Consider the following 19,325-nt stretch of genomic DNA (forward strand, 5'->3'; position numbering starts at 1 on the left):
TGTCTCTCTTTATGTAGTGTTGTGTTGTCTCTCTTTATGTAGTGTTGTGTTGTCTCTCTTTATGTAGTGTTGTGTTGTCTCTCTTTATGTAGTGTTGTGTTGTCTCTCTTTATGTAGTGTTGTGTTGTCTCTCTTTATGTAGTGTTGTATTGTCTCTCTTTATGTAGTGTTGTGTTGTCTCTATGTAGTGTTGTGTTGTCTCTCTTTATGTAGTGTTGTGTTGTCTCTCTTTATGTAGTGTTGTGTTGTCTCTATGTAGTGTTGTGTTGTCTCTCTTTATGTAGTGTTGTGTTGTCTCTCTTTATGTAGTGTTGTGTTGTCTCTCTTGTTGCATTGTGTGTTATGTCCTATTGTTTATTGAATTCATTTGAATCCCCAGCCCAAGCAGGAGGCCTTTAGCCTTTTTGGTAGGCCATCATTTTAAATACAAATGTTTTCTTTACTGACTTGCCTAGTTAAATAAAGGTAAAATAAATAAATATAAAGACCAGGAGGATATAAAGTGTTGATATAAAATGTTTTATTTAGGGTTAAAGGTTAGACACATTCTTAGGAGTTATGTTTAGGGGTTAGGGGGTATGGGATTTAATATGGTAGGATTAGGGTTAGGTTTGAGACAGATTAAGGTTAAGAGAGCATTGGCATAGCTATTAGAGTCATTTTATGGCAGTACAGAAAGATTCACCTTATTAAAATTACAATCCCAAAATTCCCTGAATCAGGTTAGGGTCAGTCACCTTTAAAAGTGTTGAAATAATCACCTGCCTCTAACCTCTCCTTTCCTCCTCTCCTCCACATCTTTCTTTCTCCCTACCTCAGGCTGTATGTACTTTTGAACTGTAAAATGAAGATTTGCATTGAGTCCTTCTTCACTTATCGACCTTGGTGTGGTGGTTTGGGTTAGGAGAGCTGTCCTCCCCTGCACTCTCAAACGCACTCCGCTTACTGGGGATATTAACATGATGCAGATCCTAGAGAGAGAGAGAGAGAGAGAGATAGAGATTGTGATTCTGTCCACTCAGCACACATTCATCCTAGAGGATGGAGCTGTGTTGGGCCAAGTGCAGACACCATAGAGGATGGAGCTGTGTTGGGCCAAGTGCAGACACCATAGAGGCTGGAGCTGTGTTGGGCCAAGTGCAGACACCATAGAGGATGGAGCTGTGTTGGGCCAAGTGAAGACTCCATAGAGGATGGAGCTGTGTTGGGCCAAGTGAAGACACCATAGAGGATGGAGCTGTGTTGGGCCAAGTGAAGACACCATAGAGGCTGGAGCTGTGTTGGGCCAAGTGCAGACACCATAGAGGATGGAGCTGTGTTGGGCCAAGTGCAGACACCATAGAGGCTGGAGCTGTGTTGGGCCAAGTGCAGACACCATAGAGGATGGAGCTGTGTTGGGCCAAGTGAAGACACCATAGAGGATGGAGCTGTGTTGGGCCAAGTGAAGACACCATAGAGGCTGGAGCTGTGTTGGGCCAAGTGCAGACACCATAGAGGATGGAGCTGTGTTGGGCCAAGTACAGACACCATAGAGGCTGGAGCTGTGTTGGGCCAAGTGAAGACACCATAGAGGATGGAGCTGTGTTGGGCCAAGTGAAGACACCATAGAGGATGGAGCTGTGTTGGGCCAAGTGCAGACACCATAGAGGATGGAGCTGTGTTGGGCCAAGTGCAGACACCATAGAGGATGGAGCTGTGTTGGGCCAAGTGAAGACACCATAGAGGATGGAGCTGTGTTGGGCCAAGTGCAGACACCATAGAGGATGGAGCTGTGTTGGGCCAAGTGCAGACACCATAGAGGATGGAGCTGTGTTGGGCCAAGTGCAGACACCATAGAGGATGGAGCTGTGTTGGGCCAAGTGAAGACACCATAGAGGATGGAGCTGTGTTGGGCCAAGTGCAGACACCATAGAGGATGGAGCTGTGTTGGGCCAAGTGCAGACACCATAGAGGATGGAGCTGTGTTGGGCCAAGTGAAGACACCATAGAGGATGGAGCTGTGTTGGGCCAAGTGCAGACACCATAGAGGATGGAGCTGTGTTGGGCCAAGTGCAGACACCATAGAGGATGGAGCTGTGTTGGGCCAAGTGCAGACACCATAGAGGATGGAGCTGTGTTGGGCCAAGTGAAGACACCATAGAGGATGGAGCTGTGTTGGACCAAGTGCAGACACCATAGAGGATGGAGCTGTGTTGGGCCAAGTGAAGACACCATAGAGGATGGAGCTGTGTTGGGCCAAGTGAAGACACCATAGAGGATGGAGCTGTGTTGGGCCAAGTGCAGACACCATAGAGGATGGAGCTGTGTTGGGCCAAGTGCAGACACCATAGAGGATGGAGCTGTGTTGGGCCAAGTGAAGACACCATAGAGGATGGAGCTGTGTTGGGCCAAGTGAAGACACCATAGAGGATGGAGCTGTGTTGGGCCAAGTGAAGACACCATAGAGGATGGAGCTGTGTTGGGCCAAGTGAAGACACCATAGAGGCTGGAGCTGTGTTGGGCCAAGTGCAGACAACAGCTTACACGCTTCACATGTCAGTCAGTCAGTCAGTGTATGTGTGTCTGTCTGCGTGTGTGTGTCTGTCTGTATCCACAGTCAGAGCAGAGACAGGGCTCCCTAGTGCTGCACTGATGAAGCTGTGATCTAGCGGTTAGACCTGGTAATAACCTTTATCATTAAACCACTTCTGGCTTAGTGCCATCACATCCATAAAAGCAGATAACATTCTATGACAACTTTAATTAACTTCCTGAATTGACCTAATTCCTGAAACGTGGTACGATGGTTGTCTGAGTGTTCTGCCACACTATGGGGTTGTAGGAGGAGCTAGTAATGTTATGGGAGGGGCCATTAGTGTTGTGAGTGGAGCCAGTTGGGTTTTAAGTAACACTAGTGAATAAGTGGCAGGGGCTATTTGGTCTCTGGGTGGAGTTAGTTGTAGGAGGGGCTATGTACTCACCATGGGTTTGTGGGCAGAGCCGCCAGGTCTGTTGGTCTTGCTGACCCAGCGGTTGATGCGGTCGGAGATTCCAGACGCGAATCTGCGAGGTTCCTGTCTGAGAACCCCAGAGCTGCATGGAGCGGCTGCCTGATCCTTTTCAAATAGGCATCTCTTCTTCGAAACCTCATCCAGCAGGAACAGGGTCCTCTGGGCAATGTCGGGAGAACGCAGAGTCTCAGACTTCTACAGGATTAGAGACAGAGAGGGTTAGAGACAGAGAGGGTGTGAACAATGCTGAATGGGTGAACACAAAGAGGGTTAGAGACAGAGAGGGTGTGAACAATGCTGAATGGGTGAACACAAAGAGGGTTAGAGACAGAGAGGGTTAGAGACAGAGAGGGTTAGAGTCAGAGAGGGTTAGAGACAGAGAGGGTTAGAGTCAGAGAGGGTTAGAGACAGAGAGGGTTAGAGACAGAGAGGGTTAGGGTAAGACAGAGAGGGTTAGAGACAGAGAGGGTTAGAGTCAGAGAGGGTTAGAGACAGAGAGGGTTAGAGACAGAGAGGGTTAGAGACAGAGAGGGTTAGGGTAAGACAGAGAGGGTTAGGGTAAGACAGAGAGGGTTAGAGTCAGAGAGGGTTAGAGTCAGAGAGGGTTAGAGTCAGAGAGGGTTAGAGTCAGAGAGGGTTAGAGACAGAGAGGGTTAGAGACAGAGAGGGTTAGGGTAAGACAGAAAGGGTTAGGGTAAGACAGAGAGGGTTAGAGTCAGAGAGGGTTAGAGTCAGAGAGGGTTAGAGTCAGAGAGGGTTAGAGTCAGAGAGGGTTAGAGACAGAGAGGGTTAGAGACAGAGAGGGTTAGAGTCAGAGAGGGTTAGAGACAGAGAGGGTTAGAGTCAGAGAGGGTTAGAGACAGAGAGGGTTAGAGACAGAGAGGGTTAGCGACAGAGAGGGTTAGAGACAGAGAGGGTTAGAGACAGAGAGGGTTAGAGACAGAGAGGGTTAGAGTCAGAGAGGGTTAGAGTCAGAGAGGGTTAGAGTCAGAGAGGGTTAGAGTCAGAGAGGGTGTGAACAATGCTGAATGGGTGAACACAAAGAGGGTTAGAGACAGAGAGGGTGTGAACAATGCTGAATGGGTGAACACAAAGAGGGTTAGAGACAGAGAGGGTTAGAGACAGAGAGGGTTAGAGTCAGAGAGGGTTAGAGACAGAGAGGGTGTGAACAATGCTGAATGGGTGAACACAAAGAGGGTTAGAGACAGAGAGGGTGTGAACAATGCTGAATGGGTGAACACAAAGAGGGTTAGAGACAGAGAGGGTGTGAACAATGCTGAATGGGTGAACACAAAGAGGGTTAGAGACAGAGAGGGTTAGAGACAGAGAGGGTTAGAGACAGAGAGGGTTAGAGACAGAGAGGGTTAGAGTCAGAGAGGGTTAGAGACAGAGAGGGTTAGAGTCAGAGAGGGTTAGAGTCAGAGAGGGTTAGAGACAGAGAGGGTTAGAGACAGAGAGGGTTAGAGACAGAGAGGGTTAGAGACAGAGAGGGTGTGAACAATGCTGAATGGGTGAACACAAAGAGGGTTAGAGACAGAGAGGGTGTGAACAATGCTGAATGGGTGAACACAAAGAGGGTTAGAGACAGAGAGGGTTAGAGACAGAGAGGGTTAGAGTCAGAGAGGGTTAGAGACAGGGAGGGTTACAGACAGAGAGGGTTAGAGTCAGAGAGGGTTACAGACAGAGAGGGTTAGAGACAGAGAGGGTTAGAGACAGAGAGGGTTAGAGACAGAGAGGGTGTGAACAATGCTGAATGGGTGAACACAAAGAGGGTTAGAGTCAGAGAGGGTTACAGACAGAGAGGGTTACAGACAGAGAGGGTTAGAGTCAGAGAGGGTTAGAGTCAGAGAGGGTTAGAGACAGAGAGGGTTAGAGACAGAGAGGGTGTGAACAATGCTGAATGGGTGAACACAAAGAGGGTTACAGACAGAGAGGGTGTGAACAATGCTGAATGGGTGAACACAAAGAGGGTTACAGACAGAGAGGGTGTGAACAATGCTGAATGGGTGAACACAAAGAGGGTTACAGACAGAGAGGGTGTGAACAATGCCGAATGGGTGAACACAAAGAGGGTTACAGACAGAGAGGGTTAGAGACAGAGAGGGTTACAGACAGAGAGGGTTAGAGACAGAGAGGGTGTGAACAATGCTGAATGGGTGAACACAGAGAGGGTTAGAGACAGAGAGGGTTAGAGACAGAGAGGGTTAGAGACAGAGAGGGTTAGAGACAGAGAGGGTTAGAGTCAGAGAGGGTTACAGACAGAGAGGGTGTGAACAATGCTGAATGGGTGAACACAGAGAGGGTTAGAGACAGAGAGGGTTAGAGACAGAGAGGGTGTGAACAATGCTGAATGGGTGAACACAAAGAGGGTTACAGACAGAGAGGGTGTGAACAATGCTGAATGGGTGAACACAAAGAGGGTTACAGACAGAGAGGGTGTGAACAATGCTGAATGGGTGAACACAAAGAGGGTTACAGACAGAGAGGGTGTGAACAATGCCGAATGGGTGAACACAAAGAGGGTTACAGACAGAGAGGGTTAGAGACAGAGAGGGTTACAGACAGAGAGGGTGTGAACAATGCTGAATGGGTGAACACAAAGAGGGTTACAGACAGAGAGGGTGTGAACAATGCTGAATGGGTGAACACAGAGAGGGTTAGAGACAGAGAGGGTTAGAGACAGAGAGGGTGTGAACAATGCTGAATGGGTGAACACAAAGAGGGTTAGAGACAGAGAGGGTGTGAACAATGCTGAATGGGTGAACACAAAGAGGGTTAGAGACAAAGAGGGTTAGAGAAAGAGAGGGTTAGAGACAGAGAGGGTTAGAGACAGAGAGGGTTACAGACAGAGAGGGTTACAGACAGAGAGGGTTACAGACAGAGAGGGTTACAGACAGAGAGGGTGTGAACAATGCTGAATGGGTGAACACAAAGAGGGTTACAGACAGAGAGGGTGTGAACAATGCTGAATGGGTGAACACAAAGAGGGTTACAGACAGAGAGGGTGTGAACAATGCCGAATGGGTGAACACAAAGAGGGTTACAGACAGAGAGGGTTAGAGACAGAGAGGGTTACAGACAGAGAGGGTGTGAACAATGCTGAATGGGTGAACACAAAGAGGGTTAGAGACAGAGAGGGTGTGAACAATGCTGAATGGGTGAACACAGAGAGGGTTAGAGACAGAGAGGGTTAGAGACAGAGAGGGTGTGAACAATGCTGAATCGGTGAACACAAAGAGGGTTAGAGACAGAGAGGGTGTGAACAATGCTGAATGGGTGAACACAAAGAGGGTTAGAGACAGAGAGGGTTAGAGACAGAGAGGGTTACAGACAGAGAGGGTTACAGACAGAGAGGGTTACAGACAGAGAGGGTTACAGACAGAGACGGTGTGAACAATGCTGAATGGGTGAACACAAAGAGGGTTAGAGTCAGAGAGGGTTAGAGTCAGAGAGGGTTAGAGTCAGAGAGGGTGTGAACAATGCTGAATGGGTGAACACAGAGAGGGTTAGAGTCAGAGAGGGTTAGAGACAGAGAGGGTTAGAGACAGAGAGGGTTAGAGACAGAGAGGGTTAGAGACAGAGAGGGTTACAGACAGAGAGGGTTAGAGACAGAGAGGGTGTGAACAATGCTGAATGGGTGAACACAGAGAGGGTTGGAGACAGAGAGGGTGTGAACAATGCTGAATGGGTGAACACAGAGAGGGTTAGAGTCAGAGAGGGTTAGAGACAGAGAGGGTTACAGACAGAGAGGGTTACAGACAGAGAGGGTTACAGACAGAGAGGGTGTGAACAATGCTGAATGGGTGAACACAAAGAGGGTTACAGACAGAGAGGGTGTGAACAATGCTGAATGGGTGAACACAAAGAGGGTTAGAGACAGAGAGGGTTAGAGACAGAGAGGGTTAGAGTCAGAGAGGGTTAGAGACAGAGAGGGTTAGAGTCAGAGAGGGTTAGAGACAGAGAGGGTTAGAGACAGAGAGGGTTAGGGTAAGACAGAGAGGGTTAGAGACAGAGAGGGTTAGAGTCAGAGAGGGTTAGAGACAGAGAGGGTTAGAGACAGAGAGGGTTAGAGACAGAGAGGGTTAGGGTAAGACAGAGAGGGTTAGGGTAAGACAGAGAGGGTTAGAGTCAGAGAGGGTTAGAGTCAGAGAGGGTTAGAGTCAGAGAGGGTTAGAGTCAGAGAGGGTTAGAGACAGAGAGGGTTAGAGACAGAGAGGGTTAGGGTAAGACAGAAAGGGTTAGGGTAAGACAGAGAGGGTTAGAGTCAGAGAGGGTTAGAGACAGAGAGGGTTAGAGACAGAGAGGGTTAGAGTCAGAGAGGGTTACAGACAGAGAGGGTGTGAACAATGCTGAATGGGTGAACACAGAGAGGGTTAGAGACAGAGAGGGTTAGAGACAGAGAGGGTGTGAACAATGCTGAATGGGTGAACACAAAGAGGGTTACAGACAGAGAGGGTGTGAACAATGCTGAATGGGTGAACACAAAGAGGGTTACAGACAGAGAGGGTGTGAACAATGCTGAATGGGTGAACACAAAGAGGGTTACAGACAGAGAGGGTGTGAACAATGCCGAATGGGTGAACACAAAGAGGGTTACAGACAGAGAGGGTTAGAGACAGAGAGGGTTACAGACAGAGAGGGTGTGAACAATGCTGAATGGGTGAACACAAAGAGGGTTACAGACAGAGAGGGTGTGAACAATGCTGAATGGGTGAACACAGAGAGGGTTAGAGACAGAGAGGGTTAGAGACAGAGAGGGTGTGAACAATGCTGAATGGGTGAACACAAAGAGGGTTAGAGACAGAGAGGGTGTGAACAATGCTGAATGGGTGAACACAAAGAGGGTTAGAGACAGAGAGGGTGTGAACAATGCTGAATGGGTGAACACAAAGAGGGTTAGAGACAGAGAGGGTTAGAGACAGAGAGGGTTAGAGTCAGAGAGGGTTAGAGACAGAGAGGGTTAGAGACAGAGAGGGTTAGAGACAGAGAGGGTTAGAGACAGAGAGGGTTAGAGACAGAGAGGGTTAGAGACAGAGAGGGTTACAGTCAGAGAGGGTGTGAACAATGCTGAATGGGTGAACACAAAGAGGGTTAGAGACAGAGAGGGTTAGAGACAGAGAGGGTTACAGACAGACAGGGTGTGAACAATGCTGAATGGGTGAACACAGAGAGGGTTAGAGACAGAGAGGGTTAGAGTCAGAGAGGGTGTGAACAATGCTGAATGGGTGAACACAGAGAGGGTTAGAGACAGAGAGGGTTACAGACAGAGAGGGTGTGAACAATGCTGAATGGGTGAACACAAAGAGGGTTAGAGTCAGAGAGGGTTAGAGACAGACAGGGTTAGAGACAGAGAGGGTGTGAACAATGCTGAATGGGTGAACACAGAGAGGGTTACAGACAGAGAGGGTTAGAGACAGAGAGGGTTAGAGACAGAGAGGGTTAGAGACAGAGAGGGTTAGAGACAGAGAGGGTTACAGTCAGAGAGGGTGTGAACAATGCTGAATGGGTGAACACAAAGAGGGTTAGAGACAGAGAGGGTTAGAGACAGAGAGGGTTACAGACAGACAGGGTGTGAACAATGCTGAATGGGTGAACACAGAGAGGGTTAGAGACAGAGAGGGTTAGAGTCAGAGAGGGTGTGAACAATGCTGAATGGGTGAACACAGAGAGGGTTAGAGACAGAGAGGGTTACAGACAGAGAGGGTGTGAACAATGCTGAATGGGTGAACACAAAGAGGGTTAGAGTCAGAGAGGGTTAGAGACAGACAGGGTTAGAGACAGAGAGGGTGTGAACAATGCTGAATGGGTGAACACAGAGAGGGTTACAGACAGAGAGGGTTAGAGACAGAGAGGGTTAGAGACAGAGAGGGTTAGAGACAGAGAGGGTTAGAGACAGAGAGGGTTACAGTCAGAGAGGGTGTGAACAATGCTGAATGGGTGAACACAAAGAGGGTTAGAGACAGAGAGGGTGTGAACAATGCTGAATGGGTGAACACAAAGAGGGTTAGAGACAGAGAGGGTTAGAGACAGAGAGGGTGTGAACAATGCTGAATGGGTGAACACAGAGAGGGTTACAGACAGAGAGGGTGTGAACAATGCTGAATGGGTGAACACAGAGAGGGTTAGAGACAGAGAGGGTTAGAGACAGAGAGGGTTAGAGACAGAGAGGGTGTGAACAATGCTGAATGGGTGAACACAAAGAGGGTTAGAGTCAGAGAGGGTTAGAGACAGAGAGGGTGTGAACAATGCTGAATGGGTGAACACAGAGAGGGTTACAGACAGAGAGGGTTAGAGACAGAGAGGGTTAGAGACAGAGAGGGTTAGAGACAGAGAGGGTTAGAGACAGAGAGGGTGTGAACAATGCTGAATGGGTGAACACAAAGAGGGTTAGAGTCAGAGAGGGTTACAGTCAGAGAGGGTGTGAACAATGCTGAATGGGTGAACACAAAGAGGGTTAGAGACAGAGAGGGTGTGAACAATGCTGAATGGGTGAACACAAAGAGGGTTAGAGACAGAGAGGGTGTGAACAATGCTGAATGGGTGAACACAAAGAGGGTTAGAGACAGAGAGGGTTAGAGACAGAGAGGGTGTGAACAATGCTGAATGGGTGAACACAGAGAGGGTTACAGACAGAGAGGGTGTGAACAATGCTGAATGGGTGAACACAAAGAGGGTTAGAGACAGAGAGGGTGTGAACAATGCTGAATGGGTGAACACAAAGAGGGTTAGAGACAGAGAGGGTTAGAGACAGAGAGGGTGTGAACAATGCTGAATGGGTGAACACAGAGAGGGTTACAGACAGAGAGGGTGTGAACAATGCTGAATGGGTGAACACAGAGAGGGTTAGAGACAGAGAGGGTTAGAGTCAGAGAGGGTTAGAGTCAGAGAGGGTTAGAGACAGAGAGGGTGTGAACAATGCTGAATGGGTGAACACAGAGAGGGTTACAGACAGAGAGGGTTAGAGACAGAGAGGGTGTGAACAATGCTGAATGGGTGAACACAGAGAGGGTTAGAGACAGAGAGGGTTAGAGTCAGAGTGGGTTAGAGACAGAGAGGGTGTGAACAATGCTGAATGGGTGAACACAGAGAGGGTTAGAGACAGAGAGGGTTACAGACAGAGAGGGTGTGAACAATGCTGAATGGGTGAACACAAAGAGGGTTAGAGACAGAGAGGGTGTGAACAATGCTGAATGGGTGAACACAAAGAGGGTTAGAGACAAAGAGGGTTAGAGACAGAGAGGGTTAGAGACAGAGAGGGTTAGAGACAGAGAGGGTTACAGACAGAGAGGGTTACAGACAGAGAGGGTTACAGACAGAGAGGGTTACAGACAGAGAGGGTGTGAACAATGCTGAATGGGTGAACACAAAGAGGGTTACAGACAGAGAGGGTGTGAACAATGCTGAATGGGTGAACACAAAGAGGGTTACAGACAGAGAGGGTGTGAACAATGCCGAATGGGTGAACACAAAGAGGGTTACAGACAGAGAGGGTTAGAGACAGAGAGGGTTACAGACAGAGAGGGTGTGAACAATGCTGAATGGGTGAACACAAAGAGGGTTAGAGACAGAGAGGGTGTGAACAATGCTGAATGGGTGAATACAGAGAGGGTTAGAGACAGAGAGGGTTAGAGACAGAGAGGGTGTGAACAATGCTGAATCGGTGAACACAAAGAGGGTTAGAGACAGAGAGGGTGTGAACAATGCTGAATGGGTGAACACAAAGAGGGTTAGAGACAAAGAGGGTTAGAGACAGAGAGGGTTAGAGACAGAGAGGGTTAGAGACAGAGAGGGTTACAGACAGAGAGGGTTACAGACAGAGAGGGTTACAGACAGAGAGGGTTACAGACAGAGACGGTGTGAACAATGCTGAATGGGTGAACACAAAGAGGGTTAGAGTCAGAGAGGGTTAGAGTCAGAGAGGGTTAGAGTCAGAGAGGGTGTGAACAATGCTGAATGGGTGAACACAGAGAGGGTTAGAGTCAGAGAGGGTTAGAGACAGAGAGGGTTAGAGACAGAGAGGGTTAGAGACAGAGAGGGTTAGAGACAGAGAGGGTTACAGACAGAGAGGGTTAGAGACAGAGAGGGTGTGAACAATGCTGAATGGGTGAACACAGAGAGGGTTGGAGACAGAGAGGGTGTGAACAATGCTGAATGGGTGAACACAGAGAGGGTTAGAGTCAGAGAGGGTTAGAGACAGAGAGGGTTAGAGACAGAGAGGGTTAGAGACAGAGAGGGTTAGAGTCAGAGAGGGTTAGAGACAGAGAGGGTTAGAGTCAGAGAGGGTGTGAACAATGCTGAATGGGTGAACACAGAGAGGGTTAGAGACAGAGAGGGTTAGAGACAGAGAGTGTTAGAGACAGAGAGGGTTAGAGACAGAGAGGGTTAGAGTCAGAGAGGGTTAGAGACAGAGAGGGTTAGAGTCAGAGAGGGTGTGAACAATGCTGAATGGGTGAACACAGAGAGGGTTAGAGACAGAGAGGGTTAGAGTCAGAGAGGGTGTGAACAATGCTGAATGGGTGAACACAGAGAGGGTTAGAGACAGAGAGGGTTAGAGACAGAGAGGGTTAGAGACAGAGAGGGTTAGAGACAGAGAGGGTTACAGACAGAGAGGGTTACAGACAGAGAGGGTTACAGACAGAGAGGGTTAGAGACAGAGAGGGTTACAGACAGAGAGGGTTAGAGACAGAGAGGGTTAGAGACAGAGAGGGTTACAGACAGAGAGGGTTACAGACAGAGAGGGTTACAGACAGAGAGGGTGTGAACAATGCTGAATGGGTGAACACAAAGAGGGTTAGAGACAGAGAGGGTTAGAGACAGAGAGGGTGTGAACAATGCTGAATGGGTGAACACAGAGAGGGTTACAGACAGAGAGGGTGTGAACAATGCTGAATGGGTGAACACAAAGAGGGTTAGAGACAGAGAGGGTGTGAACAATGCTGAATGGGTGAACACAAAGAGGGTTAGAGACAGAGAGGGTTAGAGACAGAGAGGGGTGTGAACAATGCTGAATGGGTGAACACAGAGAGGGTTACAGACAGAGAGGGTGTGAACAATGCTGAATGGGTGAACACAGAGAGGGTTAGAGACAGAGAGGGTTAGAGTCAGAGAGGGTTAGAGTCAGAGAGGGTTAGAGACAGAGAGGGTGTGAACAATGCTGAATGGGTGAACACAGAGAGGGTTACAGACAGAGAGGGTTAGAGACAGAGAGGGTGTGAACAATGCTGAATGGGTGAACACAGAGAGGGTTAGAGACAGAGAGGGTTAGAGTCAGAGTGGGTTAGAGACAGAGAGGGTGTGAACAATGCTGAATGGGTGAACACAGAGAGGGTTAGAGACAGAGAGGGTTACAGACAGAGAGGGTGTGAACAATGCTGAATGGGTGAACACAAAGAGGGTTAGAGACAGAGAGGGTGTGAACAATGCTGAATGGGTGAACACAAAGAGGGTTAGAGACAAAGAGGGTTAGAGACAGAGAGGGTTAGAGACAGAGAGGGTTAGAGACAGAGAGGGTTACAGACAGAGAGGGTTACAGACAGAGAGGGTTACAGACAGAGAGGGTTACAGACAGAGAGGGTGTGAACAATGCTGAATGGGTGAACACAAAGAGGGTTACAGACAGAGAGGGTGTGAACAATGCTGAATGGGTGAACACAAAGAGGGTTACAGACAGAGAGGGTGTGAACAATGCCGAATGGGTGAACACAAAGAGGGTTACAGACAGAGAGGGTTAGAGACAGAGAGGGTTACAGACAGAGAGGGTGTGAACAATGCTGAATGGGTGAACACAAAGAGGGTTAGAGACAGAGAGGGTGTGAACAATGCTGAATGGGTGAACACAGAGAGGGTTAGAGACAGAGAGGGTTAGAGACAGAGAGGGTGTGAACAATGCTGAATCGGTGAACACAAAGAGGGTTAGAGACAGAGAGGGTGTGAACAATGCTGAATGGGTGAACACAAAGAGGGTTAGAGACAAAGAGGGTTAGAGACAGAGAGGGTTAGAGACAGAGAGGGTTAGAGACAGAGAGGGTTACAGACAGAGAGGGTTACAGACAGAGAGGGTTACAGACAGAGAGGGTTACAGACAGAGACGGTGTGAACAATGCTGAATGGGTGAACACAAAGAGGGTTAGAGTCAGAGAGGGTTAGAGTCAGAGAGGGTTAGAGTCAGAGAGGGTGTGAACAATGCTGAATGGGTGAACACAGAGAGGGTTAGAGTCAGAGAGGGTTAGAGACAGAGAGGGTTAGAGACAGAGAGGGTTAGAGACAGAGAGGGTTAGAGACAGAGAGGGTTACAGACAGAGAGGGTTAGAGACAGAGAGGGTGTGAACAATGCTGAATGGGTGAACACAGAGAGGGTTGGAGACAGAGAGGGTGTGAACAATGCTGAATGGGTGAACACAGAGAGGGTTAGAGTCAGAGAGGGTTAGAGACAGAGAGGGTTAGAGACAGAGAGGGTTAGAGACAGAGAGGGTTAGAGTCAGAGAGGGTTAGAGACAGAGAGGGTTAGAGTCAGAGAGGGTGTGAACAATGCTGAATGGGTGAACACAGAGAGGGTTAGAGACAGAGAGGGTTAGAGACAGAGAGTGTTAGAGACAGAGAGGGTTAGAGACAGAGAGGGTTAGAGTCAGAGAGGGTTAGAGACAGAGAGGGTTAGAGTCAGAGAGGGTGTGAACAATGCTGAATGGGTGAACACAGAGAGGGTTAGAGACAGAGAGGGTTAGAGTCAGAGAGGGTGTGAACAATGCTGAATGGGTGAACACAGAGAGGGTTAGAGACAGAGAGGGTTAGAGACAGAGAGGGTTAGAGACAGAGAGGGTTAGAGACAGAGAGGGTTACAGACAGAGAGGGTTACAGACAGAGAGGGTTACAGACAGAGAGGGTTAGAGACAGAGAGGGTTACAGACAGAGAGGGTTAGAGACAGAGAGGGTTAGAGACAGAGAGGGTTACAGACAGAGAGGGTTACAGACAGAGAGGGTTACAGACAGAGAGGGTGTGAACAATGCTGAATGGGTGAACACAGAGGGTTACAGTCAGAGAGGGTTAGAGTCAGAGAGGGTTAGAGTCAGAGAGGGTGTGAACAATGCTGAATGGGTGAACACAAAGAGGGTTAGAGACAGAGAGGGTGTGAACAATGCTGAATGGGTGAACACAAAGAGGGTTAGAGACAGAGAGGGTTAGAGACAGAGAGGGTTAGAGTCAGAGAGGGTTAGAGACAGAGAGGGTTAGAGACAGAGAGGGTTAGAGACAGAGAGGGTTAGAGACAGAGAGGGTTAGAGACAGAGAGGGTTAGAGACAGAGAGGGTTACAGTCAGAGAGGGTGTGAACAATGCTGAATGGGTGAACACAAAGAGGGTTAGAGACAGAGAGGGTTAGAGACAGAGAGGGTTACAGACAGACAGGGTGTGAACAATGCTGAATGGGTGAACACAGAGAGGGTTAGAGACAGAGAGGGTTAGAGTCAGAGAGGGTGTGAACAATGCTGAATGGGTGAACACAGAGAGGGTTAGAGACAGAGAGGGTTACAGACAGAGAGGGTGTGAACAATGCTGAATGGGTGAACACAAAGAGGGTTAGAGTCAGAGAGGGTTAGAGACAGACAGGGTTAGAGACAGAGAGGGTGTGAACAATGCTGAATGGGTGAACACAGAGAGGGTTACAGACAGAGAGGGTTAGAGACAGAGAGGGTTAGAGACAGAGAGGGTTAGAGACAGAGAGGGTTAGAGACAGAGAGGGTTACAGTCAGAGAGGGTGTGAACAATGCTGAATGGGTGAACACAAAGAGGGTTAGAGACAGAGAGGGTTAGAGACAGAGAGGGTTACAGACAGACAGGGTGTGAACAATGCTGAATGGGTGAACACAGAGAGGGTTAGAGACAGAGAGGGTTAGAGTCAGAGAGGGTGTGAACAATGCTGAATGGGTGAACACAGAGAGGGTTAGAGACAGAGAGGGTTACAGACAGACAGGGTGTGAACAATGCTGAATGGGTGAACACAGAGAGGGTTAGAGACAGAGAGGGTTAGAGTCAGAGAGGGTGTGAACAATGCTGAATGGGTGAACACAGAGAGGGTTAGAGACAGAGAGGGTTACAGACAGAGAGGGTGTGAACAATGCTGAATGGGTGAACACAAAGAGGGTTAGAGTCAGAGAGGGTTAGAGACAGACAGGGTTAGAGACAGAGAGGGTGTGAACAATGCTGAATGGGTGAACACAGAGAGGGTTACAGACAGAGAGGGTTAGAGACAGAGAGGGTTAGAGACAGAGAGGGTTAGAGACAGAGAGGGTTAGAGACAGAGAGGGTTACAGTCAGAGAGGGTGTGAACAATGCTGAATGGGTGAACACAAAGAGGGTTAGAGACAGAGAGGGTGTGAACAATGCTGAATGGGTGAACACAAAGAGGGTTAGAGACAGAGAGGGTTAGAGACAGAGAGGGTGTGAACAATGCTGAATGGGTGAACACAGAGAGGGTTACAGACAGAGAGGGTGTGAACAATGCTGAATGGGTGAACACAAAGAGGGTTAGAGTCAGAGAGGGTTAGAGACAGAGAGGGTGTGAACAATGCTGAATGGGTGAACACAGAGAGGGTTACAGACAGAGAGGGTTAGAGACAGAGAGGGTTAGAGACAGAGAGGGTTAGAGACAGAGAGGGTTAGAGACAGAGAGGGTTAGAGACAGAGAGGGTGTGAACAATGCTGAATGGGTGAACACAAAGAGGGTTAGAGACAGAGAGGGTGTGAACAATGCTGAATGGGTGAACACAAAGAGGGTTAGAGACAGAGAGGGTGTGAACAATGCTGAATGGGTGAACACAAAGAGGGTTAGAGACAGAGAGGGTTAGAGACAGAGAGGGTGTGAACAATGCTGAATGGGTGAACACAGAGAGGGTTACAGACAGAGAGGGTGTGAACAATGCTGAATGGGTGAACACAAAGAGGGTTAGAGACAGAGAGGGTGTGAACAATGCTGAATGGGTGAACACAAAGAGGGTTAGAGACAGAGAGGGTTAGAGACAGAGAGGGTGTGAACAATGCTGAATGGGTGAACACAGAGAGGGTTACAGACAGAGAGGGTGTGAACAATGCTGAATGGGTGAACACAGAGAGGGTTAGAGACAGAGAGGGTTAGAGTCAGAGAGGGTTAGAGTCAGAGAGGGTTAGAGACAGAGAGGGTGTGAACAATGCTGAATGGGTGAACACAGAGAGGGTTACAGACAGAGAGGGTTAGAGACAGAGAGGGTGTGAACAATGCTGAATGGGTGAACACAGAGAGGGTTAGAGACAGAGAGGGTTAGAGTCAGAGTGGGTTAGAGACAGAGAGGGTGTGAACAATGCTGAATGGGTGAACACAGAGAGGGTTAGAGACAGAGAGGGTTACAGACAGAGAGGGTGTGAACAATGCTGAATGGGTGAACACAAAGAAGAGCTCTCCAATATCAGTACAAAAACATCCAAATGCCATTTTCTCGAAAGTGAGTTTTATAAGTTCATCAACTTTCAAAGGAAAATGACTTTCCCAATGTTCCTCAAATGTAGTGTATGATATACCATTTTGTTATGTGTGATGTTATGTGATGTTATGTGTAATGTTATGTGATGTTATGTGATGTGTAATGTTATGTGATGTGTAATGTTGTGTGATGTGTTATGTGATGTGTAATGTTATGTATATTGTTATGTGATGTGTAATGTTATGTGATGTGTAATGTTATGTGATGTGTAATGTTATGTGATGTGTAATGTTATGTGATGTGTAATGTTATGTGATGTGTAATGTTATGTGATGTGTAATGTTATGTGATGTGTAATGTTATGTGATGTGTAATGGTATGTATATTGTTATGTGATGTGTAATGGTATGTGATGTGATGTGTAATGGTATGTGATGTGTAATGTTATGTGATGTGTAATGTTATGTGATGTGTAATGGTATGTGATGTGTAATGTTATGTGATGTGTAATGTTATGTGATGTGTAATGTTATGTGATGTGTAATGTTATGTGATGTGTAATGTTATGTGATGTGTAATGTTATGTGATGTGTAATGTTGTGATGTGTAATGGTATGTATATTGTTATGTGATGTGTAATGGTATGTGATGTGATGTGTAATGGTATGTGATGTGATGTGTAATGGTATGTGATGTGTAATGTTATGTGATGTGTAATGTTATGTATATTGTTATGTGATGTGTAATGTTATGTGATGTGTAATGTTATGTGATGTGTAATGTTATGTGATGTGTAATGGTATGTGATGTGTAATGTTATGTGATGTGTAATGTTATGTATATTGTTATGTGATGTGTAATGGTATGTGATGTGATGTGTAGGAAATGTGATGTGATGTGTAATGGTATGTGATGTGTAATGTTACGTGATGTGTTATGTGATGTGTAATGTTATGTGATGTGTAATGTGATGTGCAATGTTATGTGATGTGTAATGTTATGTGATGTGTAATGTTATGTGATGTGTAATGTTATGTGATGTGTAATGTTATGTATATTGTTATGTGATGTGTAATGGTATGTGATGTGTAATGTTATGTGATGTGTAATGGTATGTGATGTGTAATGTTATGTGATGTGTAATGGTATGTGATGTGTAATGTTATGTGATGTGTAATGTTATGTGATGTGTAATGTTATGTGATGTGTAATGTTATGTATATTGTTATGTGATGTGTAATGGTATGTGATGTGTAATGGTATGTGATGTGTAATGTTATGTGATGTGTAATGTTATGTATATTGTTATGTGATGTGTAATGGTATGTGATGTGATGTGTAAGGATATGTGATGTGATGTGATGTGTTATGTGATGTGTAATGTTATGTATATTGTTATGTGATGTGTAATGTTATGTGATGTGTTATGTGATGTGTAATGTTATGTGATGTGTAATGTTATGTGATGTGTTATGTGATGTGTAATGTTATGTGATGTGTAATGTTATGTGATGTGTTATGTGATGTGTAATGTTATGTGATGTGTTATGTGATGTGTAATGTTATGTGATGTGTTATGTGATGTGTAATGTTATGTGATGTGTAATGTGATGTGCAATGTTATGTGATGTGTAATGTTATGTGATGTGTAATGTTATGTGATGTGTAATGTTATGTGATGTGTAATGTTATGTGATGTGTAATGTTATGTGATGTGTAATGTTATGTGATGTGTAATGTTATGTGATGTGTAATGTTATGTGATGTGTAATGTTATGTGATGTGTAATGTTATGTGATGTGTAATGTTATGTGATGTGTTATGTGATGTGTAATGTTATGTGATGTGTTATGTGATGTGTAGTGTTATGTGATGTGTAATGTGATGTGCAATGTTATGTGATGTGTTATGTGATGTGTAATGTTATGTGATGTGTTATGTGATGTGTAATGTTATGTGATGTGTAATGTGATGTGCAATGTTACATGATGTGTAATGTTATGTGATGTGTAATGTTATGTATATTGTTATGTGATGTGTAATGTTATGTGATGTGTAATGTTATGTATATTGTTATGTGATGTGTAATGGTATGTGATGTGTAATGGTATGTGATGTGTAATGTTATGTGATGTGTAATGGTATGTGATGTGATGTGTAATGGTATGTGATGTGATGTGTAAGGATATGTGATGTGATGTGTAATGGTATGTGATGTGATGTGTAATGGTATGTGATGTGATGTGTAATGGTATGTGATGTGTAATGTTATGTGATGTGTAATGTTATGTATATTGTTATGTGATGTGTAATGTTATGTGATGTGTAATGTTATGTATATTGTTATGTGATGTGTAATGTTATGTGATGTGTAATGTTATGTGATGTGTAATGGTATGTATATTGTTATGTGATGTGTAATGGTATGTGATGTGATGTGTAAGGATATGTGATGTGATGTGATGTGTAATGGTATGTGATGTGATGTGTAATGGTATGTGATGTGTAATGTTATGTGATGTGTAATGTTATGTGATGTGTAATGGTATGTGATGTGTTATGTGATGTGTAATGTTATGTGATGTGTTATGTTATGTATATTGTTATGTGATGTGCAATGTTATGTGATGTGTAATGGTATGTGATGTGTAATGTTATGTGATGTGTAATGTTATGTGATGTGTAATGTTATGTATATTGTTATGTGATGTGTAATGGTATGTGATGTGATGTGTAAGGATATGTGATGTGATGTGATGTGTAATGGTATGTGATGTGATGTGTAATGGTATGTGATGTGTAATGTTATGTGATGTGTAATGTTATGTGATGTGTAATGGTATGTGATGTGTTATGTGATGTGTAATGTTATGTGATGTGTTATGTT

General features: G+C 46.0%; 1 protein-coding gene across 1 annotated transcript in view; it reads right to left on the reverse strand.

The window, feature by feature from the left end:
* Positions 1 to 498: 498 nt before the first annotated feature.
* Positions 499 to 19,325, reverse strand: part of lad1 (ladinin) — an 85,565-nt gene continuing 66,738 nt past the window's right edge. Inside the window, exons 11-12 of the mRNA XM_031794924.1 lie at positions 2,961 to 3,185; positions 499 to 971 (exon numbers count right to left, since the gene is read on the reverse strand). Of these exons, the coding sequence (XP_031650784.1) occupies positions 870 to 971; positions 2,961 to 3,185 (327 nt within the window). The 3' untranslated portion in view covers positions 499 to 869. The remainder of the gene's footprint in view (positions 972 to 2,960; positions 3,186 to 19,325) is intronic.

The sequence above is a fragment of the Oncorhynchus kisutch genome, linkage group LG17 (genome assembly GCF_002021735.2).
Source record: "Oncorhynchus kisutch isolate 150728-3 linkage group LG17, Okis_V2, whole genome shotgun sequence".
NCBI classification, from domain to species: domain Eukaryota; kingdom Metazoa; phylum Chordata; class Actinopteri; order Salmoniformes; family Salmonidae; genus Oncorhynchus; species Oncorhynchus kisutch.